The following is a 21,358-nucleotide window of genomic DNA, read 5'->3' on the forward strand; positions in this document are numbered from 1 at the left end:
TTGACATGTACATGTTTCGGCCAACAGGCCTGCCTCAGGAGTCTTAAGAGTCACAATTGTGAACATTTGAAGTATACGGCCGCTCAGATAGATTTTACATAGAATTCAACCATACCAAAATGTCATCTACGTCTTCCTGTAGTGCGAATATTGCCAACTTGCAACGAGCGTCCCGATGGTTAAGATCTTCTAAAGCAGTGTTTCTCAACTTCTTCAAGCCAAGTACCCCCTAAGCCTAACAAATACCAACTGAGTACCCCCACCCAAGCACCACCCCAGACTTGCCAAAGTTCCGCCCCTGACCCTACAACCATATTAATAGTACTAGTTGTAATGCAATTTCTTCCATCCATTTTTCATATACACACAATATAAACTTATTAATACATAATGGTAACCACAAAATAAAAAAAAAACAACAAAGCACAATGTACACACAGAATATGTTCATTATCATTTAATTCAGGGTATTTTTTCAAAGAGGTCAAGGCAGATGACTTAAAATATGCAATCAGTAACAACTATAGCCAAATAGACAAATTTAGAACAAAATATAGACAGCAGATATAAATTCACAAAACTGACACATTTTGCTCACTAAATTGAAAATAAAATTATTTTTCCTACCTTTGTTGTCTGGTGATTTCATGAGTCTCTGGTTGCATTTCCAATATTTCTTTCTTTCTGCCTCCTGCACGGTTCCTCTCCTCCGGACCCCATTCCCTTCCCCAACCAACATCTCTCTCTCTGATCCTCCATGAGTCCAACTTTTCTTCCTCTCTCCTCCACCAGTATTGTTAATATGTCTCCCTCTCTATTTCTCACTGTCCATCTGTCTTGAGATATCCAGGCATCTCTCTCACCCCCTCTACTGCCACATCCAACATTTCTCCCTCTCTCATCCCCCAGATCATGTGCACCATTTTTCACCACTGCCCACCAGCCCCATGCCCATTTCTCCTTCTATCACCCCTCTCCAGAACAATACCACATCTCTCCCTCCATCACTATGTCCAACATTCCTCCCCCATGCATCTCCTTCAATCTGCCCTCTCCACCACCATCTCCAACATTTCTCCCTCTCATTCTTCTATTCCCCATGCATCTCTACTTCACTCCTCTCTCTCTCTCTATGTCCAATTTTCTTTTCTTCCTTTCCCCATGTGCACCATCTCTCACTCACACACTCATACCCATCAATTCTTCCTTTCTATTCCCTCCCTTCTATGTCCCAAGTTAGTGCCACCATGTTCATGCCCTCTTCCTTCCTTGTGTCGAGTTCGTACCCCCTTCCCCTCCCACAAAGCCAACCCGTCCACAGAAGCCGCAGGTGTCACTTGGTATCCCTCCCTGCCTGTTCGTTTGCTGCACCACCCCCACCCACGAAGCCAACCCTGCCACCTCGGCGGATCCGACATGCTCCATCCCCCCTCCAGCAGCAATTCCACACAGGGATGGGCCATGGCGTGTGCAGCAACTCACACGCTGCACGCGGCTGGCCCACAATCCTTCCCCCCGACATCAATTCTGACATCGGAGAGAAGGTCCCAAGCCAGCCAATAGCATGATCAAAAGGACAGCTTGACATTCCTCACCCAAGATTATCCCCGCACCTTTTGTTTATCCCTTTCATGTTCCTTTTCTTTTAATTTTGTAGTTCTATCCTACTTTTCTTTCGTTCAAGTTTGTCCATCTGTTTGTCACACTAATATTCCCCAGTTGTTCATATTTACTAATCCAATTGTTTTAATTTACTATTTAAATGTCATTTATAATCACCTTTTATCGATGTACACCACCTAGAAGCCTGATTAGGCGGTATTATAAATTTTTAAATAAACTTGAAACTTGATCGGGGAGGGTGTGTTAAATCCAACATATTTCATTCATAGCTTTGTCATCTGACTCAGCTTGTCTTGATGAATTAAACTGAGTCAGATTTTCAAGGATCCTCCCCAGAGCCGTCCCTTGTTATCTGACTCAGCTTAATTCATCAAGGCAAGCTGAGTCAGATGACAAAGGACAGCTCTGGGGAGGATCTTTGAAAAAGCTGTGAGCGAAACATGTTTATGTTTAAGGTACATTTGATATCCAGCTTAACCCAAAAGGTCAAAGTGGCTTACAAAACTGGAAAAGAAACTTAGAGGAAAGAAGGCCATTATTTAAAGAAAAGATATTGCAATTAACCAAGAAACCCACTCAATTCAATTAAAGCAAACAACGAAATACATATAAAAGAAGGAAAATAAAACTACTGGTGCCTTGTCTTCTATTCAGTCTACTCCATTGTGCGGAATAGGTGGACGATTATTCCAAAATAAAGGGGCAATGAAAAAAATATGCTGAAGATCGAATTGGATTTAACCTTTCCAAATTGTGCTATTGAGAGACTAAATTAAATAAAGTTGAAAAGCTAAGTAAAATCTCTTTCTAAAAATTTTTGGGGAGATATAGGGGTCTTTTTACTAAGGCGCGCTAGCCGATTCAGCGCGTGCTAAATGCTAACGCGTCTATTATAGTCTATGCATGTGCTAGCATTTAGCGTGCACTTTGGGGTCCTTTTACTAAGGTACGCTAGCCGTTTTAGCGTGCGCTAAATATTAGCGTGCACTAAACGCTAACGCATCCATTTTAGTCTATGGACTTCTTAGCAAAAGGACCCCATAATTCTTATAAAATATATAAAGATGGTTTAAGAAACGCCAGTGACAAAAGAACACGTAAAGGTTACCACTATGAAATGCCTTGAGTGGTAGGTGGTGGCGCGGAGCTCTTTTGAAAGAGCTTGAAAGGTGATCTATTAAATACGTTATGCACTTGGGGTAACATCTATAGTTTTATAATATGCACTAGTTGACTTAATGTTTATTAATTTGTCAATTAGTGTGCGTTAGATCATAGGAACATAAAAACTGACGGCAGAAAAGGACCACGGCCCATCTAGTCTGCCCACATTAAAGATCCACCCCCTAACTCCCTCCGTGAAGAGATCCCATGTACCAATCCCATTTTTTCTTAAAAGCTGGCACGCTGCTGGCCTCAATTACCTGTAGTGGAAGACAATTCCAGCGATCAACCACTCTTTCGGTGAAGAAATATTTTCTGGTGTCACCATGAAATTTCCCACCCCTGAGTTTCATCGGATGCCCTCTTGTTCCGCCTCGATACGGCCCGTGACATATTTGAACGTCTCGATCATGTCTCCCCTCTCTCTGCGTTCCTCGAGTGAGTATAGCTGCAACTTTGTAAGATGCACTAATGAACCGACTTTCCTGGTACATTAATGTGACACAAACTGCTGCTACTTACCATAGCCAGAGGAACTATACCAACGAGGTCCTTCTGACTGGTGAAGATTTCTGATATGGCTGTGTCTACTGTGGCTCTCCCAGGATAATCCACCTGCCATGTGATGGGCTGCGTTCCGGACAGGCTGCTGAAACTGGCAATCTCAAAGTTCATCTGCACCACTTCATTGAACAAACTATTACTCCTAGAAAGAAGGAACAGAAAGGACAAAAAAAACGTGAACTTGGCATGCTTTTGGAATTTGTATATCAAACTGCATATCATGCATAAGTCATGATCTATAGCAGTGTTTGTTAAACATGTCTTGGGGTATCCTACCATTAGTGTTTCAAAAATATCCATAAGGATTATGCATGAAATAAATGTGCAAACATAGACCAAATAAATGCATATTAATATCATGTACATTCTTTGTGGATATAAGAATTGCCTGAATGAAAGCAGGTTTGATAATGCTGGTTTACAAGATGATATCTCCTCTATCACTTTGTAACATGTGGCATAGCCACATGTGAATCCAGGTGGGCTGAGGCCCACCCAAAATTTCATCTCCTTTAGTGTAGCTGGCAGGGATTCTAAAGTCCTGCCAGCTGAAGACCTCCTCTCTGCTGAAAGAACTTAGATGCTGAGAGGCTGCCGGCACTGCCTCGGAGCTGCTACCGTTCCCAGCCGCATCTCCCTCCCTCCCTCCCTCGTGCATACTCAGGTTCACAATTGCGAGAAACTTAGCATATGCATATGCGCACAGAGGCTGGCAGCAGCTCTGTGATAGTGCCGGTGGCCACCCAACATGTAAACTCTTAGGCGGGGATGAGATCTTTGGTTGATAAGGCTCAGAGCGCAGCGATCCCTGCCAGCACTGGTATGCCATTTACCTTGGGGAGTGGGGGGGGGGGGGGGGGGGGGGGAGAGAAATTAAATTTTGGTTTGATTTAGTTGGGGTCTGGGGGTACAGATGAAATTTTAGCCCATTCCTTTGTTCTTGGGCCTACCCTAAATCAGCTGCCTGGCTATGCTACTGTTTGTGACCCTGGCAAAGCAAGCTGTTTCTTTAGGCCTCAACTTACCCAACTGTCACCTATCCTGTTCCTACATTTAGGGGGAAAGTTATCAACATGGTTAAAACAGGTTAGCTTACCACAAAGGGGGAGTTGTGCTATTTTAGCACAGGGTCTCACTGCATAAAATGGTACCCTATGGGACTCATAATCAAAACAGAAATACGTCTAAAAATCCGCCAAAATTAGCACTTGGACGACTTAAAAGACAGGTTGTCCAGGTGCAGATAATTAAAACAGGTTTTTAGATGTATCCAGAGACTTTTTAGGCCTCGGAATCCCGCTGTGCGCCCAGAACTGAAAGGGGTGTTTTTGAAGGAGTGGTTAGGGTGGATGTGGGCTGACCAAACTTAGTCATACTGCAAGGATAATCGAAAGTTTTACGAGGCTGCCTGGATGGAACTTTTACGTTGTGACTTAGGGATCTAAAAACAGGTCTATGTGCCCAGAAAGTATCCAAAATGACCAGATAACCACTGCAGGTACAAAGTACAGACCTCCATGCACTCCTCCCAGTGATCACTGCCCCCCCCCCCCAACACACACACACACCACTATAAAAATCAGAATAAAAACATACATACCTGCCTCCAGAATATCAGCACCTGGCATAGGAAAGCCTATTAGAGCTGCACAGAGGTGGCTTAAGTAGTCTGGGGGTGGGGGTGGGGGGTGGGGTGGGAGTGTGGGGGTAATGAACCGTAGAGAGGAGGACCCAGGCCCACAAGCCACTCTATACACTGCATTCATGATGGAAAATGTGAGTCCATCAAAAAACCCCAAAACCCTACTGTACTGCCATATAGGTGGCACCTGCAGCCATAAGGGCTGTTGGGGTTGTAGTCAGGTGGGTATGGTAGGTTTTGGGGGGCTCAGAATGACCTGCAAGGGAGTTGTGATGAGATGTTTATGTGGCACCCTTTTTTGTGAAGTTCACAGCGGTGCCCTGTAAGGTGCCCCACTACTCTGTTGCCATGTCTGGCATTATTACCTCCTTTTTCCTACTGGCCATTTCTCGCCCTGTGCAACCAAACATCCTCCTGGCTTTGTCCGTTGCTTTTTCTACCTGTTTTGCTAACTTGAGATCATCGGACACAATCACCCCCGAGTCTCGCTCTTTTTTCATACACAGAAGTACTTTACCCCTCTGCCACCGGGAGCTGCCTCAGCCACACTAAAGACCTCGGGCCGCGTGGGAGCCCTGCTCCGCCCCCCGAAACCACAGCGACACTACTGCCTCTTCAAAAGCAGCTCCTCTGCCACCGGGAGCTGCTTCTTCTACACAAGCGACCTCGGGCCATGTGGGAGCCCTGCTCCGCCCCCCGAAAACACAACGACACCACTACCTGCTCAAAAGCAGCTCCTCTGCCACCGGGAGCTACTGATACTACACAAGCGACCTCGGGCCACGTGGGAGCCCTGCTCCGCCCCCCGAAACCACAGCGACACTACTGCCTCTTCAAAAGCAGCTCCTCTGCCACCGGGAGCTGCTTCTTCTACACAAGCGACCTCGGGCCGCGTGGGAGCCCTGCTCCGCCCCCCGAAAACACAACGACACCACTACCTGCTCAAAAGCAGCTCCTCTGCCACCGGGAGCTACTGATACTACACAAGCGACCTCGGGCCGCGTGGAAGCCCTGCTCCGTCCCCGAAACCACAGCATCGCTGGTCAAATCCACTCACTAGCCAACACTCTGATCCATTCTACGCACACATCCCCAGACACCAAACATGAAGCTAGCCCTGAAAACACACACTCAAGCTACCCTACTGATAATCCTCCTCATCACCAGATGGAAAGTAAAAGCAAACAACACACCCACCACACCCACACATTCCACTGCAACCAATATCCAGCATCTCAACAGAAGACCCCTCACAACAAGAAATTCAATCCACCATACCAGCTCTCAACATCCTATCACCCTAACCTGGAGAAGAAGACCTACGCATCCCAAAACCAAACCTCAACCTCTTTCCAAAGCACTCATATACCCTAAAACGACTCACTATCATCAAACAGACATCGCCTCGCTGAACTGTGCCTACATCAGAGCCTTAGGACCCAAAACAGAACACATAAAAAACTGGATAAAAACAGAAAACCTAGACTGCCTCTTCCTCACAGAAACCTGGTTAACCTCTGAAACAGACCCCAGAATAACCCTCTGGGGTACAAAATAACAGTGACCTGCAGGGAGAAAAAAAAGAGGAGGAGGACTAGCAATAATAATAAAGGACTCCCTAACCCTAAACATACTAGAAAAAAACTTCCACCCCGCAAATGGACTTCCTCGCCTGTCACCTTACAAGCACCACACTAAAAACTCACTAAACTGCATGCTCTGTTATATAACATCAGGTAACTGGACAACAGTGAGACCGGAATTCGAAAACTTCATCTACCAAAACTCTCTAACAGCAGAATATAACCTCATCCTTGGAGACTTAAATCTTCACCTAGAAGACCCAGCCTCCACACCAGCAAAAAACTGTCTATCTTTTCTCAATGCCCTATCCTTCCAAATCCTAAACCCACAAACCACACATGAAAAAGGCCATCAACTGGACATCGCAGCATTCATGACCCACCAAACATCCACCCCAGCAATCCTAACTACCAACGGAACCTGGTCCCCCTCCCTCTGGTCAAACCACTACACATACAACTTCAAACTCAACTGGACCAAGACCAAGACTACACCTCAATCCAAAAAAAATAACATACACCTCACGCAAACATATAGAGCCAACCACTTTCTGGTCAAAAGTAGATGAAACAATCCAAGACTGCGACCCAACAGACTTCATCTCTCATTGGAAAAATCTATCAACCAACATCCTTGATGAACTAGCCCCACTACAAACCAAAACCAGAACCAGCAGGAGATCAGACCAATGGTTCGACAATGAACTGCTCCAACTCAAAAGACAGTGTAGAAGACTAGAAAGAAAATGGAGAAAAACAAACCTAGATCAAACTAAAATCGCTTGGAAAAAAATCAACAAACAATACAAACTTCTACTAAAGGACAAGAGAAAAACTCACTACACAAATCTTATAGGCACAGAAACCCAAGACTCCAAAAAATTATTTCAAATCTTAAAAGACCTCACAGATACCAAACCCTACACAACCACTAATAATACCCCTCCCCCCTCAGCTACCCGCCTGGCAGAACACTTCAAGAACAAAATCACAAATACCAGAGCCACCCTCAATGCTACCCCATCCCTCCTAAACATAATCACAACTCACCCCACAGACAAAGATTCAACTGCAGCAGACAGAACTTGGTCACATTTCCCCAATATACAATGGTCCGAACTCAACTATCTCTACAAAAAATACAGCCACGCCTCTTGTGACCTCAACCACTGCCCTTCATATCTCCTTACTATCTCCAGTATAAAATTCCGTACTCTACTTCTACAATGGATTCAATCCACGCTCAATGACGGCATTTTCCCCTCGGTCCTCAGCGAAATCATCATCACCCCAAACCAAAAAGACCCAAAAGGTCCACCAGATCAACCATCCAACTTCAGACCTATTGCCTCAATACCACTATACGTCAAACTCACAGAAGGCCTAGTAGCCAAACTCCTCACCAACTATCTGGATGACCATAACCTACTCCACCCTATGCAATCCGGCTTCAGAACAAACTACAGCACAGAGACACTACTTGGCTCCCTCATGGATACAATCAGACAACAACTAAGCACAGGAAAAAAAATACTTCTCATACAACTGGACCTAACTGCAGCATTCGACCTAGTAGACCACAATATTCTTCTGCAAATATTAGATACAATAGGTATCTCAGACAAAGTATACTTTTGGTTCGAAGGTTTCCTAAAATCCAGAACCTACAGTGTAAAATCTAACAAAGAAAAATCAAAACCATTTTCAAACCCCTGCGGAGTACCACAGGGATCCCCACTATCCCCTACCCTCTTCAACCTATACACTGCCTCTCTCGGAACACATCTGGACAATATGGGCATAACCACCTACAGTTACGCGGATGACATTACCATTCTATTACCATATGACCAATCAACGTCCTCCCTGACCAAAACACTACAACGAACACTAGACTCCATTACGACCTGGATGAAAGATCACAAACTTAAACTCAATCCAGATAAAACCAAATTCATTCTCTTTGAAAATGACAAAATCCAAACCATAGCCAACCTAGAACTCAACTCAATCAACTACCCCATCCACACCACCATAAAACTACTAGGAATAACTATAGACAGATGCTGTACCATGCAACCGCAAATAAACAACACAATACAGAAATCCTTCGCTATCATGAGAAACCTCAGACAAATTCGGAAATTCTTTGAAAGAACACAATTCCAGCTTATAGTACAATCCCTAATCCTAGGACTACTAGACTATTGCAACATCCTCTACCTCCCATGCCCAACCTTTATGACCAAACAACTACAAATAATCCAAAATACAGCTTTAAGACTCATCTACTCATTGAGAAAACATGACCATATCACAGAAGCCTACATCAACTCACATTGGCTACCAATCCAAGAAAGAATACAATTCAAATTCTACTGCATGTTATTTAAAACTCTTAACGGAGACAGCCCGTCCTACCTGAACAACCGCCTCATCCCAGCATCCTCAACCAGACATAGAAAAACACACTCCCCATTCATTCCCCCCCGACCAAAGAAGTAAAACGATCAAAACTACACGACGGCCTCCTGGCCACTCAAGCAGCAAGACTGGACGGCCAGATCTCCAACCGTCTGGTGTCCACCCCAGACTACAGGACATTCAGAAAAAAACTAAAAACCATACTTTTCAAGAAATTCCTGAAACAGCCCTAACCTCACACTCTCTCAACAACACTAATAATAGACAAAGGATCTACCCTTTACTATCATAGCAAGGACAATTGTAGTTTATAAATCTTCTGTTAAGCCTCCCTGTTCTTAACTACCAAAGAAATGTCAAAAGATCTACTCTCTACCACTCTAGCAATTCTATTGTTATCCCATTGTAACCCTGTTTATAAATCTTTTGTAAGCCGCCTTGAACCACAAGGTAATGGCGGAATAGAAATCCCTAATGTAATGTAATGTAATACTGTACTGTTCTACAGATAAATCTCCAGTGAATTAGAAGCCTGATTCACTAAGCTTGCTTCCACTAAACACAAACCCCTGGATTCAATATATGCTGCTGAAATTCAGACACGGTGCACACACAACTAAACTGGTATGAATTAATGAACTAATTAATGCACTAATTGGAATTGGTGTGCGTATCTTCCTGTGTGCTGTTCTACAATGCCCCACACCTAAATCCTCTAGTGTGCAACTCTAAATGGAGTGTGGCCAGGGGAGGGGCATGGGCATTCCCAAAAAGTCGTACACACTGATACAGAATAGCCCCATCTATGTGCTGAAATGCCAGGAGTTGGGCACCAGCATTTACGCCAGGTTTCAGGTGACGTGAATTTCAGCGCTCACGTTTAGGTACAGGAATTGGCTCTAAGCGCTGGTCTATAAAGTATGCTCATCTCGGAGCAGCCTTTATTAAAAAAAAAAAGTGCCTAGTGCCAATTTTTCTGAAGCCGATTTTTTTTTAGCACAATTTATGCAAGTTCCCCCAAAGTGTGTAGGGGGAAGGGGAGGCAGCAACATTTCAAAACAATTCAGTGTGGCAAACACAATACAAATGATAGGGCTCCTTTTACAAAGGTGTGTTAGGGCCTTAAAGCGCGGAATAGCGCGTGCTAAAATGCTGCGCATGCTAGCCGCTACCGCCTTCTCTTGAGCAGGCGGTAGTTTTTCAGCTAGCGTGCGCTATAGCACATGCTAATCTGGTTTGTGCGCTAAAAACGCTATAGCGCACCTCTGTAAAAGGAGCCCGTAATCTGGACACCAGTAGACAAGCTGAAGATTGTCTTGCTCCCTGTACTGCCGCAACCTCCAGTATCCTTCCCGCCTCCACTTCATGACCCTTTGCCGGCTCCTTCTATTATTCCTCGGAACCCTGTCACAAGCCCTTGCTAGCAAGAATTCTCTCAATTATCTACCCACCATCACTCTTCAGAAGAGGAGGAAGACCATTTCTTAGACTTGAAATATAAGGTTCCTCCCCGTACTACTAGCAAGGGTCAGCAGGTAGATACCGATTTAGCTAAACAGGATATTCCTTTAGAAGATCCTCATTTATTCTACATTTTTACAGAAAATACAGAATCTACACATATGGACAGGAAAAGACTTTGAAATAATTATCAAAGCCGCTGATATACCAAAAGGGCCAATAGCAGTACCTAGAAAAAGGGATAGGACAAAAAAATGTATTGGCATGCGTCTTTGAAAAGTTTTGAGATCAGCTTGGAATTTTTTGAGGGAAACTTGTCATCTTAGGTGGGATGGAAGAAGGTTCCACAATTCTGGTCCCTGGCATAATGGGCAGTAGCAGAAATGATTTTGTGATAGCTTGTGTTACGAGTCACCGCCCAGGAAAAGGATCTACGAGTCATTGTTGAGGATAAGTTGAAACCCTCAGCGCAATGTGCAGCAGCCGATAAGAAAGCAAATAAAATGTTAGGAATTATCAGAAAAGGAATGGAAAGCAAAGATGAAAATGTTATAATGCTCTTGTATCGCTCTATGGAACAGCTGTACCTTGAATACTGTGTGCAGTTCTGGTCGCCATATCTCAAAAAAGATATAGCAGAATTAGAAAAAGTACAGAGAAGGGTGAGAAAAATGATAAAAGGGATGGGACAACTTCACTATGAGGAAAGGCTAAGCGGATAGGGCTTTTCAGCCTGGAGAAGAGTCAGCTCAGGGGTGATATGATAAAGGTCTATAAAATAATGAGTGGAGTAGAAAGAGTAGATGTGAATCGTTTGTTTACTCTTCCTTCCCCCCCCCCAAAAAAAAAAAAAATACTAGGACTAGGGGATCTTGCAATAAAGCTACTAAGTAGTCGATTTAAAACAAACCAGAGCAAATATTTCTTAACACAACGTGTAATTAAACTCTGGAATTCATTGCCAGAGAATGTGGTGAAATCAGTTAGCTTAGCGGGGTTTAAAAAAAAAAAAAAGGTTTGGCTAATTTCCTAAAAGAGAAGTCTATAGGCCATTATTGAGATGGCTTGGGGAAAATCCACTACTTGTTCCTAGGTTAAACAGCATAAAATCTGTAATACTACTTAGGACCTGGGTTGGCCAATGTTGGAAACAAGATACTGGGCTTGATGTCTCAGTATGTCAGTTCTTATGTTCTTAACTATAAAGGAGTTTGCTCAATATTGGGGTGTTCAGCACCCACAGGTATCCCAAGATCTGGCATCAAGGCAGTAGCTCCTTAGTGATTGAGATACTGAGCAACTCATAAAACCTCCCCCAAAAAACACCCCACTATTTTTACGGAAATATTTTTATAATAAGCAAAAGTCCTAGGCTGTATAATTATATATAATTATGTTCATATCTATCTATATACAGTATATACAAGTTAGAGACACAGAATAGCTGAAACTCCCCTCCCCCATGCACATTTCACATGAAGGATGTTTAATGTTTAAAGCCTGCTCATTGGCTATAAAAATCAATGCTTTAATATGCAACATTTACAGCACCCCCAACTAATTATCAAACGTTCTCTAATACATACCGCAGCTGCCTCCAGAATCAATCTTTGCAGTCGCCGTCTGGCAGCTGAATTTCAGGGCAGATGTCATGTTGATGGACATCAGCTCTCCGAGGTCAGTAAAACATCCTTTGTTCTATTCTAGAGCTATCCGTCTAGAACTCGAACCTGCAAATAACCCCTCTTAATCTATGCAGAGAAGTTGAGCCACTGCCATGAGTAGGAATCGCTTCCAAAAATCAATGAGTTTGAGGCGAGCTCCATAAACACCATCAGTCTATTATAACTGAGCGAGAGAAGCAAAATTGACTACTTCATGCCTTGAAAACATGTCGACACTCTTTTAAGTCTTACTTTATTCCTTTGCGAGGTAAATTTATTTATTTGTTCATTTTTATAGCCCGTCCTCCCCAGAAGCTCAGAATGGGTTGCAATAAAATAAAAAAATTAGGTACTTGGAAGTTTCCTAAATCTGAACGGGGCTGGCCTAATTATGGGTTCCTGTGTGGATTAGTTTGGAGGAAACCCCCCCCTCACTAGCAGTTCAGTATGTCCCTCTGTCTACATAAAATCGGGTTTATAATCTGGTAGTTTAAAAAAAAATTGTTTTATTGGTCAACATGAGACAACAACAATTCATAAAACAATGTGACTTCCATCAATACAAACCAATAGATATACAGAACAAACCAATAGATACAGAACTCAACTAATACAATTGACCCCTATACCAATCGAGCACCCAAACTCTTTTAAATATGATCATACTCTATATATTTTTTGCATATACAGGTAGATAACATCCTCCATCCAAATGAAAACTCTCCCCATTTCCCCAAGTTTATTATTAGGTTTTTTAAAATATACCGCCTATCAAGGTTATCTAAGCGGTTTTACAATCAGAACATAAGAACATAAGAAATGGCTTCGTCGGATCAGACTCTAGGTCCATCCAGTCCGAAGACCCGCACCCGCGGAGGCCAAGCTAGGTGTTCTTTGCTGAGAAACCTTGTTTACTCGTATCCCCCAATGTGATTTGCAAGAAGGTGTGCATCCAACTTGCTCTTGAATCCCAGAATGTTGGTCTCCATCACAACCTCCTCAGGGAGAGCGTTCCAAGCGTCCACCACTCTCTGTCTCGGTGGGCTCACAATCTATCTAATGTACCTGGGGCTATGGAGGACTGAGTGATTTGCCTAGGGTCACAAGGAGCAGTGCGGGGTTTGAACCCAAAACCCCAGGGTGCTGAGGCTGTAGCTCCAACTACTGCACCACACACTTCCTCCCCCCCCTCACCTACTTCTGCTTATGGCATCAAGGAATGTGCATTCCTAAGTGACCTTCCAGTGATAAAAATCTGTATATACATGCAGCTTTCAGGGATGCTCTGTGACTTCCAATCCCACCTTCTCCATTTTACTGATTAAAACCATCCCTATAGTTCAGTGTCAATGAACTTGTATTATAAATGGTTTATTCTCTTTCTGCTTGGTAGTGACTGACTGAATAAAATAAGACATTCATTTTTAAGCTCAGCAGATATGACCTTGAAGGCAGAGCAAATAATACAGTTCACTCAGAAATCTTATTAGTAAGTGAAATCGTTAGTGGAATAATTACTTTATTATTACCTTTCTAGATATTATGACAATGCCAAGACTGTAGCATGAGTGATTAGAGAAGAGCTTCAAACTGCAGACTACCGTGTTTCCCCAAAAATAAGACAGTGTGCTCTTTTTACTAAGGTGCGCTAGCATTTTTAGGGCACGTAGGAAATTACTGCACGCTACACCACGCGCTATGCTTCTAGAATTAACGCCAGCTCAATGCGTTAAGGTCTAGCACGTGCGGCAATGTAGCGTACGCTATTCTGTGCGTTAAAGGAGCCCAGTATCTTATATTAATTTTGGGTCCAAAAAACTCACTAAGGTTTATCTTTAGGGATGTCTTATTTTCTTCATGTACAACAATCATCTCTCCCTCTCCTCCGCCCCAATTGTTCCTCTTTCCTTTCTCTTCCCCACCCTCATGTGCAGCATATTTCCTCCCCTCTCACCCAGCCCTTTGTACAGCACTTTTCTATCCCTCCCTCCCATCCCCCTGTGCAGAACCCCACCAACCCTCTCACCCATCATCAGTGATGCGTCAGAGGGAAGGCCCCGGCAGGGAAGGCTAAGAAGCAGCCTATCCAGAGCACTACCGCCGCTACTGTTTTTGGAGGCCTTGGAGCAGAGGTATGTCGGTCTCACAGTGGGGGGGTCAGTGGGGTTCTGCTGCACAGGGGGTGGGAGGGAGGGATATGCATTCTACTAAGACTCTTTTAATAAGATGCTAAATAAATTATATTACAATGATCTAGAGCAGTGTTCTTTAACCACCGGTCCATGGACCGGTGCCGGTCCACAGAAATTTCCTGCTGGTTCACAGGGCCGGCATGTGCAACAGGCCCAAAATTGAGTTCTTCAACTGCCGCTCTGCGGTGCAATCAATGTGTTGTTAATAATGTGTGTGTTTATATATGAAAAATGAATGGAAAAAATAGTGTTACAATTAGGACTATGGGGGCAGGGTCTAGGGTGGAGATTGGGTAGAGATGGGCGGGGTCTGGCCCACGACTTAGCCCAGTGTTCTTCAACCGCTGGTCTGCGGACCGATGCCGATCCACAAAATAATTCATTTATTTCTGCCAGTCCATAGGTATAAAAAGGTTGAAGAGCACTGATCTAGAGTGCTCAAGACTACGAATTGCACCATTAGTCTGAAAGAAGAAAAGACAAAATAAGATTTGACTGCATTTAGGATTCCAATTTTGCTTTCTATTTTGGAGCAGGAACCCTGATTGCCACAGCTGTTTCTAACAGTATGAGCTTGGTTGAGATTTTAGCTGTAGTTGTAGTGTGTATCAATCATTCAGTGGGGTGCTCTAGATCTAAGACTCCCCTTTTGATGCTCTGAAATCCCTGATGCAACGCATATATAAGTGAAACGTGGTCCACGTCAGGTATTGTTAAATAAAGGACTTTTTTTTTCTATACATTGGACTTGGATCTGCTCCTTTCTGCATCTATTCTACAAAAATGCATATTAGACATTATTGATGACATGGGACCTCCCCCCCAAAAAAAATATTGGGTTTTAAACAAATGTATTTCTTGTACTGTAATATTCTGTGTTTTGGACTTAGAGGAAGTCAAGTAAATGCCTATGGTGAAATCTAGATGATATTTCTTGAAGTTGGAACATTGCAGCCATATTATATTGTAAACTGCCACTGTATATAAAAGGGAGGGGAGGAGTGGCTTAGTGGTTAGAGCTGCTGCCTCAGCACCCTGAGGTTGTGAGTTCAATCTCATCCTGCTCTCTGTGACCTTGGACAAGTCCTTAGAATGTAAGAATTGTTATAGTAGGACAAACCAAAGGTCCATTAAGCCCAGTATCCTGCTTCCAACAGTGGCAAGTACCTGGCAAGATCCCAAAAAGAAAAACAGATTTTATGCTGCTTATCCTAGGAATAAATACTAATTTTGCCCAAACTCTATCTAGGTATACTAGATGGAGTTTGAGACTACCGGGACAGATAGGGAAATACGATAAAGTACCTTAATGTAAACCACTAGGTCAGATATAAGTGGTATATAAATAATAAAATTAATAATAACAGGGAATTATCCAAACCTTGTTTAAACCCTTTTAAGCTAACCACTTTCACTACATTCTCAAAGGATTAATTACCCATTGAGTGAATAAATATTTTCTCCAGTTTGTTTTAAATCTACTGCTTAGTAGCTTCATCGCATGTCCTCTCCATCGTCCCAGGTTCCACAGTTAGATTGTGATCCTGCTGGGACAGATAGGAGAAATAGTGCCCAAGAAAAAGATCTAGGTGTCATTATAGACAATATTCTGAAACCTTTCGACCAATGTGCAGTGGCGGCCAAAAAAGCATACAAGATGCTAGGAATTTTCTGTCCCATTCTCCCCAAACAACTCAGAACAGGTTACAATTTGCCAAAGTTACAGTACCAGATTTTTTGATTCAGGTTTTTATCTTAATTTGACATATACTAGGGATCTAATACCAATATACATAATATGTATAAGATTAAGCATATTATAATGCCTCTGTATCGTGCTATGGTGCAACCTCACCTTGAGTATTATATTTAGTTCTGGTCACCATATCTCAAAAAAAGGTATAGTGGAATTAGAACAGGTTCAGAGAAGAGCAACCAAGATGATAAATGTGGAAAGACCAAAGAGGTTAGGGCTCTTCATCTTGGAAAACAAACGGCTGAAGGGAGATATGATTGAAGTCTACAAAATCCTGAGTGGTATAGAATGGGTACAAGTGAATCCATTTTTTACTCCATTCAAGAAACTGAAGGGAATAGACTTAGTAGATAAAGACAGGTTGTTCAACCTCTTCAAGGTAGAGAGAACGAGAGGGCACTCTAAAGTTAAAAGGGGATAGATACAAACGAAAGGAAGTTCTTTTTCACCCAGAGAGTGGTAGAGAACTGGAACACTCTTCCGGAATTTGTTATAGGGGAGAACACCCTCCAGGGATTTGAGACAAAGTTGGACAGGTTCCTGCTGAACTGGAACTTACACAGGTGAGGCTGGTCTCAGTTGGAGTGCTGGTCTTTGACCGATGGGCTGCCGCATGAGCGGACTGCTGGGCACGATGGACCACTGGTCTGACCCAGCAGCCGCAATTCTTATGTTCTTATGTTCCATCAAAAATTATTAGGGGACACTCGATGAAGTTACAGGGAAATACTTTAAAAACCAATAGAAAAAAATATTTTTTCACTCAGAGAATTGTTAAGCTCTGGAATGTGTTGTCAGAGGATGTGGTAAGAGCGGTTAATGTAGCTGATTTAAAAAAAGGCTTGGACAAGTTCCTGGAGGAAAAGTCCATAAACTGCTGTTGAGACAGACATGGGAGAAGCCACTGCTTGCCCTGGATCGGTGGCATGGAATGCTGCTACTATTTGGGTTTTTGCCAGGTACTTGTGACTTGGACTGGCCTCCGTGAAGATGGGGATAGTGAACTAGATGGACCATTGATCTGACCCAGTAAGGCTATTCTTATGTTCTTAACTTTGAGCACCATTTGTAGCATAGCGCTTGGCATGCTTTTTTAGTCAGTGCCAATTTTTCAGCACCATTTATTGAATTCACTCATAAGGGTCTTCGTGTTCTCGTATGTTCTTAGGCCTTCCATTTCCTCTGCAATACCCGGCCTCCCCACCAATATGCACACATATGAGTATACACCCATAAAATAAGTTTCTTTTTTCTCCCTTCTTCCTTATGCAACAGTCCTCCACATGCCATTCAAGATGCCCCCTTTCTTACGATTAACAACATAAGAATTGCCATACTGGGACAGACCAAAGGTCCATCAAGTATATAGGGAGCCAATGAAGTGATTTAATGGAACATGCCTGTCTCATGGAATTGAAACTGCTGTCCCACCACTCTGTGGTAGGAATATAGGTGACAGACTCCTGCGCACTTCAGAGGCAGTGTTGATATCTGGATTATTGTAACTCCTTATTATTCAACATCTCTCAAAAAGAAAAGCGACGTCTTTAAATCATTCAAAACACCGCCATTAAATTGATTTACAATGCAAAGAAATATGATCATGTCACACCATTATTTATCGATGCTCATTGGCTTCCTATCAGCCACCGCATTTTATTTAAGGTAATGATGCTTATTTTTAAAACCCTAGTCCACAACGAGCCTCAGTTTATATCAAGAATGTTAATTCCTTATAGTCCCGTACGCTCACTCAGATCATCCTCTCAAAACTTACTAGCTATACCTTCCCTTAAAACAACAGGAACAAGAAGAGCTGACATGTTTTCTGTTATGGGCCCACAATGGTGGAACTCTTTACCACAACATATTATAAATGAAAAAGATCTTCTTTTCTTTTAAAAAATCTTCAAAAACTCACCTTTTTAAAGATGCTTTTAATACTCAATATTAAAAATTTTTTTAGTTTTTAATTTTTTACCTACCCCCTTTCCTTATGTTTTTTTCCCGTATTTGTTTTTCTAGATATAACAGATGTAATCTTTGCCCTTCTTTCCTCCCCATTTCAAGTCTGTCTTATCTTAAATTGGATGTTAATGAATTTTAATTTGTATCTCTATAATTTTATGTCTTTTTTTACTTGTGTACATCGCTTTGTAATAGATTCAGCAATACATCAAATATTAATAAACCTTGAACCTTGAATTACTCTCCTTAAAGACAAATACCCTGTGCAGTGGTTCTGGAGTGACAGAAATAAAAGTTTTACCGTCAGGCGTAACAGGATGTGAAAGGTTGCAGAGATGATTCCAGATTTCCAAAGGAACAAGACTACATCAAGAATCACTTCTGCAACTTTCCTTTTTGGTGCCCCAGTTTATGTTTAGGTTACAAATATGAAAAGATGAATGCTGATATGTCGGGGCATAGCAATTTATTCAAGTTGGTTTGGGGCCCGTTGACATCCTTTGTAACTTCATTATAGGTATCTTTTGGTTTTAATTTTTGTTTATTTCCATACACATCCAGGACAGGGTGGGGGGATATCTTGTTGGTTTTTCTTTGATTAAATGTATTGAATGGTTGGGATGGGATATTTCTCTTTTGCATTGTTATTGATTGAATATAAGTGCTTGTTTTGATTATTAATGTCTGTATAATTCTTGGCACTTTGTATTAGTTTGAAAATTAATAAAGATTTATTAAAAAAAAAAAAGAATCACTTCTGCCTGGGATAACCAAAGCATCTGAGTGCAATGTCAACTATACTTCTTTGCTGAAGGAGCAGATCAAGCCTTTATTTTTTAACCTATTCATTTTTAAAAATCTCCTTCAAGAGAAACAACATAACACCCAATCATTCAATGCTGTCTACCATGAGCTCTAACACTTTTCTTCAAGATATTGATCTTATCTTAGTTATTTGTGTTGCAAAGGACAGAGAAAAATGTCCGGAAGGGGTGCTGGGGAAATTGCTTTCCGCCACAGTCTTTCACAGCAGACTCATCTCACAGAGCACATTCTTAACTAGTTGACAAGCTGAATGGAATTGTTCAGGAATCAGCCTTATGCAAAACAGTCCTGCCTCTCAGGGCCATAACTAGGGGGTGAGTGGGAGAGAATATAGTTGCTGTCCTTTAGGAGCAAAAAGATGGTTGGAAAAAAACCAGGAAGACTATCACTGTTATCCTACTATCCACTTTCCCCTTTGACGCTAAAATTTTCACAATTAAATTTGGGCGTGCACCCATTTTATGCGAGCAATTCAAGTAACAAACCAGTTAGTGCCACTAATTGGGTGGTGATCTTGCTCTTTGAAACTAGTAGAAGTTGGATGACAAAATCGGTCGCGGGAGACCTTTGAAACAGCATTCTGATGCGAAACATGTCGGGTCTGTCTTTCCTGGGCTGAATTAAAAAGCAACTAAAAAAATAAGTTATGAAATAATACCACTTTGCACTTTATATTTAAGACATAAAAGTTAAAGTACATTAATAGTGAAAATATTTAAATGAATAATATGGGCCAGTGAGGAGTTCTCAAATAATTCTTCCCTCTATAGAAATTTTTACAGCAGTGGAGTAGTGGTACTGAGGCCCGAAAAAAAGCTCTGATAAAGTTGTGTTTTAAGATCTGGTTGTGCTTGGGAAGTGATGTGGATGTGTCTGACTAATTGGGCGGTAACATATCAAATATTGTCATTAATTGACAACAATTTGGATATGCATGTGCATCTTGCTATGTGCTGTTCTCTAACGATGCGCTTGCAAATCATTTAGCGTATAACTGAAAACGTGACATGGCCATGGAAGGGGCATGGGCAGTTTGGAGGCATTCACTAAAGATGCATGTGAAATGTGATAATTCATTGTGGCCATTTCATTGCGGGACATTTCAACATAGCCGCACTGAATTAGCTTTAGAATAAGGAAAGGCCATGACGCTCCTCACACTGCCAGAGAGCAGTGGTTGAGGCCTACTAGGGGGTACTCCATTTTATGTGTGAACCATAGCCCCCTAATGCGCTGCCACCATCGCTTCTTTTCAGCCTATGCCTTCTCTTGCTCGCAGAGGCACAATCCAGCAGTCAGACGTGACTCGAGGCAACCCTTCACACAAAGAAATGGCCATGCGGAATGGGCCAATTCACATGATCTTCTGAGAAACTCCTTACGCTATTTCACAGCCCCAGTTACAATGCAGAAGGCAAACAGATACATTCACAAACTTGACATCATCACATAGTGGCAGGAAAATCAAACAGATCAATATGCCAGCTTCACTCACACACAAACTACATTCTATCAAACCCAGTTTATATGTGGGTTACATATGGGATCAACAAATTAGTAAATTTGGAAGTAGGAAAAGAGAAGCTAAAAGTGACTGGCTGATCCTTGAAGACTCATCTGATTAACATAAACATTGCCATAGTTTCTATGAGTTGCTGAAGTTAGAACAGGATATCTCTTGTTGGCATCCATAGTCCTGCTAGAGAGAGGGATGTTGGAGATAGTTCAGCCCTCCCTTGCATTCACCTCCTCTCTCCTAGTGTCTCCCTCGCTTTCTTGTTTTCTTATAAAAGAAAGGCTGGCGTGGCACTGCTGAAGCATCTTCCTAAAACCTGAGCGCATGACCTGTCCATCCTTGTATACTGAGAGATTTTGCAGTGCCTGGTCCTACCTACCTTTAGGGCTTCCTGTCATCATGAAAACTATGCAGAAGGCAGAGCTTCCATTTGCACAAGGATCGGCAGGGCCTACACTGATTAATTTTGAGAAGATACTGCAGTAGTGCTGCACCAATATTTCATCTACGGCAGTGCTTCTCATCTTAGTCCTCTGGGCACACCTAGTCAGCTGGATTTTCAGGATATCCACAATGAGCATTCATGAGATAGATTTGCAAACCAAGGAGGGAGTGCATGCAAATCTATCTATGCATATTTATTGCTATAACCTAAAAAGTCGATCGGCTGGGTGAGCTCTGAGGACTGGGTTGAGAAGTATTGCTCTACGGTGACAGGCCTAAACTAAGGCACAGCAGAAGAGGCAATGCTCTAGATCCTATTAAAATTTGGTGCCAAAGGCAGCTACCTATGTTGCCTGTGTCTAAATATAACCTGGTTGAGGGTCATAGAAAATTAAAGGTCCATAGGCCCAGATTCTATAAATAGCACCTAAAACATAGGCGCCGAGGAATGTGGCGTTTAGCTTATGCCAACCATGAGTTAGGCGCCATGTATAGAATCACGCCTAGTGGCACTTGAATTGGACTTAGGCAC

General features: G+C 42.4%; 1 protein-coding gene across 4 annotated transcripts in view; it reads right to left on the reverse strand.

Annotated features, from left to right (window-relative positions):
• Positions 1–21,358, reverse strand: part of TMEM132C (transmembrane protein 132C) — a 557,469-nt gene that overhangs the window by 149,409 nt on the left and 386,702 nt on the right. For all 4 annotated transcript variants that reach the window (XM_033957218.1, XM_033957220.1, XM_033957219.1 and 1 more), the window contains exon 4: positions 3,310–3,493. In XM_033957218.1, the coding sequence (XP_033813109.1) occupies positions 3,310–3,493 (184 nt within the window). The remainder of the gene's footprint in view (positions 1–3,309; positions 3,494–21,358) is intronic.

This window comes from Geotrypetes seraphini, chromosome 8 (assembly GCF_902459505.1).
Source record: "Geotrypetes seraphini chromosome 8, aGeoSer1.1, whole genome shotgun sequence".
Lineage (NCBI taxonomy): Eukaryota > Metazoa > Chordata > Amphibia > Gymnophiona > Dermophiidae > Geotrypetes > Geotrypetes seraphini.